The 4060-nt window shown below is 35.1% G+C and overlaps 1 protein-coding gene across 6 annotated transcripts; it reads right to left on the bottom strand.

Annotated features, from left to right (window-relative positions):
- Window positions 1-341: 341 nt before the first annotated feature.
- Window positions 342-4060, bottom strand: HEI10 (RING/U-box superfamily protein). 6 transcript variants are annotated; one of them, XM_020681073.3, is made up of 10 exons: window positions 3899-4058; window positions 3644-3761; window positions 2719-2825; window positions 2523-2595; window positions 2102-2147; window positions 1945-1975; window positions 1517-1772; window positions 1245-1411; window positions 778-1045; window positions 342-699 (listed from the first exon to the last, which is right to left on the bottom strand). In XM_020681073.3, exons 3-10 carry the CDS (start codon window positions 2786-2788, stop codon window positions 693-695), a joined length of 918 nt encoding a protein of 305 aa, XP_020536732.1. In that variant the 5' UTR covers window positions 2789-2825; window positions 3644-3761; window positions 3899-4058; the 3' UTR covers window positions 342-692. The 6 variants fall into 6 exon arrangements, with proteins under 6 accessions (XP_020536732.1, XP_012077764.1, XP_012077763.1 ...); XM_012222374.4 differs by lacking the exon at window positions 3644-3761 and adding an exon at window positions 3599-3643; XM_012222373.4 differs by lacking the exon at window positions 3644-3761 and having other exon boundaries at window positions 3899-4057.

Below are 4060 nucleotides of genomic sequence, written 5' to 3'. Positions count from 1 at the left end.
GTGTTTTCACCAATTTAGTGAGCCAAAGAGATAGCTACCTATGTTATATAGCCTACAATGTTATTTCGACCTATAAAAGCTTCTAATGAGTTCAAAAAAAAACTCAATCACAGTCCATTTGAATAAACAACACAAATCCAGAACATTCTTCTGGTTTAAGAAATTTGTACTGTAAAGGTTTACATAGAACTTCAAGTTAAACAAATAAAGAAGTCTAATCCCCACTCAACTTGCAAGAATATCCACAATTCAGAAATTCTCAAGTAAAATCCCCGTCTTGCAAACACAAAGACGTTACAGTTTTTGTTAAGAGATAGTTTTTGTTAAGAGATGCTCAAGCGTTTGAGAAGCAAATGTTTCAAACTTTATGATCACAGCACTTACAAGATGCTTTGTAAGCTCTTAATGAATCCTCTAACCATCCAACACAATGTAATTGCAGAAAACTATATCTACATATATGTTACTTCCTGGCAACTGCTTCACCTATACAAATATTCCTCATGCGAACAGAGGAAAACAAATTTAACTTGCAAAATATCAGAATGTTGTCTTTTTGAGTGTTAGACCATCTTTTGCTTTCTTGTTCTCTCTAAAGGAGAAAAGGGAAACTAGAAGAAACAACTGGGAATTTTATGTGCAAATTAATCCTTACTACTGATCCATCCAACTGCAAAACATTGACTTCAAGCCTATAGCCTGAACAAAAAATGGCAGAAATAATTTCAGAAATAGATATGATTTCAGTCAAGCAAACCTAATAAGTTAGCTACTTACGTGAACATTTGAGGGCGGCTACGAGAGAGCTGAGGTCGCTTTATTGGGGAGAGAATCAAGTTTCTTAATGTCATTGACGTATTGCCAGGTCCACCTCCGAAAGCAGGGCGAGCACCAGGTCTCCTGTTCCCAGCATCAACTGGGATGGCTGCTTTTTTTGCAGGTGAGCCACCAGAAATTTCAAATGGACCAGAATCAGAACTTTTCTGTCTTGCTGGCCACACATCTTCCCTAGGCCCTGGAGTTGGAGGATTGAAAACCGACCAATCTGCACAATGTAAGTCAATTGGCTTTGGAAATTCTAAATTGAAAGGGGATAATTACATTAAGGTAAAATGTCATAAAGCCAAAAGTTTTCACTGTTTTAAAGCTTTAAAACAGCTTCTAATCTAAAGATGACTGCCTCTTTGCAAACATTAACAGGCACCTACATTACCCTTTTGTTACAGTAAGAAGAAAAGGGTTACCTTTGTGGATAGGGTCTCTGTTATCCATCATGGTAGCAGCTGGGCTAGAGAAAAAATCAGGCTCATTTCTTGAATAGAAATTGCCGGTTGGTTGGATGGCTGCTCTTTTTATTGATTCGTACTCATTCCTCAATTGATCATACATCTCATCGAGCTTCCTCTTTTGCCTGGAATTCAAATACAGCAGTGTTTAATGGAGTTAAATTCTGAAAGCTAACCTTAAAAATCAACAAAATAATTAAAACCTTTTGGACAAAATGATAGTGACTGACCTGGACTTCTCGGAAAATTTTTCTTGGAGCTCTTGCTTATCCTTGGACAAGCTCTCAATCTCCTGTTCCATCATCTGACACCTTTTGGCCATTTTTTGATATGCAGTATGGACCTGCTCCAGTTTTTCTGTGAACTTTTCTTGCATGGCCTCACATTTTTGCCTACATTGAGCTACAATTCTGTTCATCCTGTACTGCATCTCCAGCTCCTTTTGCCCAATGTAGAACATCACACTTCGATATGCGCTCTTCATTACTTGTTTCATTTAAGGAAATGCACATTTATTAAGTGTGGCAACTCTCTAAAATCAAAATAGACAGTTATTTTCCTTTTTTTTTTCTGAATCCTATTCTATTTGATAGCTTATGATCTTCAGGGGGAATTTTAATAATAAGCTGAAAATGTATTAGGACATTATAGAACATACATATTTGAGGAGATACTCCAGCCATGGCCATCTGCAACAAAAATGATTGTGAATCAAAAACAACAAACAATTAGAAAAGTAGGAAATTAGCATTATCATGAAAGAACAGAAAAAGTAAAGAGCCGTTTGTAATGCTCAGAGTGGAGTTCTTCCTTACATTTATCCATTCGTCATTTGGACTGATATCCACAGGTTTCATAAGGCTGACAAGTGGAAAAACAAAATTAAAAACTGAAATTGAAAAGAATGAAATGTTGGCAAAAGTTAAAACTGAAATTGTATGTTTGTTTGTGCAACAGTGACAGGAATCTTCATTTATCCGGGTGCCCTTGGAATAGTTAACAAAATATACAAAATAGAGATACAAGTAAGAAGATCGAACATTAGCATTAATATGAATTGATGGGCTTATTCTGCTTAGAAATGATTCTGTTTGCACGGAATTAAAACCTCATTTTACTATTCCTCCAATTATCCATGCCTGAAAATCACATACAATTAAAAAACCACATTTTAAATGATATGACACCAAAAAGCAACATAGTTTTAATTATCACGACTAGCAAAGGATTGCTCACCTCTTAGAGAGCACTTGATCACATATTGGACATGCTCCATCATTACCAAGAATCTTGCTTGCATCTTCAGTGCCTATAATCTTGTTAAGCAAATTATATATGCACGGATCATAATTACTCGCAAGAAGGAAGTAAAAGAAAATGTAAAAGTACAAAACCAAAAAAGCACAGAATCATATAATCTGCAGTTGGATACACAAGAGGTGACCACAAGTAGTGGTAATAGCTCGCCCTTCCAATTCTCGCCAGCACGCATTGCATCTCATTTCAAACTCAATTACAAGACTTCAATCCATAATTAATCTGGATCATGCATAAGAATCGTAATCTGCATCACTATTGAGTTTGACAAGAAAAGCAACTTTTGTCCCATTACAATGAGAACCAAAACTGCTAAACAACATGAACATAAATGATGCAACTGATAAATTTACTTACAGATTCATCCCTATAGCAATGCAATCAATCACAAAATCGTGAAATTGGAGGACTAATAATTACTTTTAGCTAAATTTAGATTTGAACAAACAGCACAAAATGTTAAAGGCATTAGCAGAAAATCATTGGCGGTAAATCCAGAAAATTCATTGAAATTAGAGAAGCTCAGTATACTTTTGGAGTGATTATACAGCTGTAAGTTCAAGCAAGTAATTCAAATAAGAGTTGCTCAATTTGGCAATTATTAATTGCGAGAATTCTTCTGTCTTCAGTCTGATCATAAGCGCACAATATTGTATAATACAAATTCGAAATCCCAAGGACAGATTAGTTACATCTATGGGTCTGTCAAAATGAAAGGTATAAAATATGAACCTTCTTCAAAATTTACTATAATTAGAGCAACTCGTGAAACACCAATTCACAATAGCAAATTCAAATCACACCCTATCAAATTTGCTTGACAATTGTACGTTCTTAATCTACATGTAAAAGGTAAAAGCTGGAGACAATTGTGTTGCTTCAAGACCAATTATGTATCTAAAAGTGAAAAGAAAGAAAAACACCATCAAATAGAGCAAAACCAGAACAGAAAGGTGAAAAAAAATAATTAAGGAAAAAAAAAGAGAGAGACAGACATATGAAGAAGAACATGCCCAGTGCTTGCCAAATTAGGGTTTTACCTGAAAATTTCCAGGCAAAAAAGCTCAATCAAACTTCAAATCAGCAACAGAAAAATCGAAAGAAGAAGTTGAAATTGAAATTTCCAGCGTCAAACCACAAAAAAACTAAGCAAGAAAACTGAAATACGAGCAGAATTTAGCAACGTTCAAAGCTACTCAACCTCAAAAATTAACTGAGATTCATTATGAAAAATTTAGATTTTGCTGTGTGATCTGATACAAGTCCTATACGAGAGATGGATGCGAAACACTAACCTGAATGTGAATGATTGAGGATGAGAAAAAATGGCGCGAAGATTTCTTCTTCTCTGTCTGTTTGATTTTTTGAGTGAGAGGATGGCGGTAATGCGATTTTGTCGTTCCTCGTTTTGAAAATGTTCAAATTTCGTCTAATTAATGGAAAATTTTATTAATGGT

Source organism: Jatropha curcas, chromosome 7 (genome assembly GCF_041381405.1).
Source record: "Jatropha curcas cultivar XTBG-Jc1 chromosome 7, XTBG_Jcur_1.0, whole genome shotgun sequence".
NCBI classification, from domain to species: Eukaryota; Viridiplantae; Streptophyta; class Magnoliopsida; order Malpighiales; family Euphorbiaceae; genus Jatropha; species Jatropha curcas.
The sequence above is the reverse complement of the archived record's forward strand: the minus strand, read 5'-3'. Positions and strand labels throughout refer to the sequence as shown.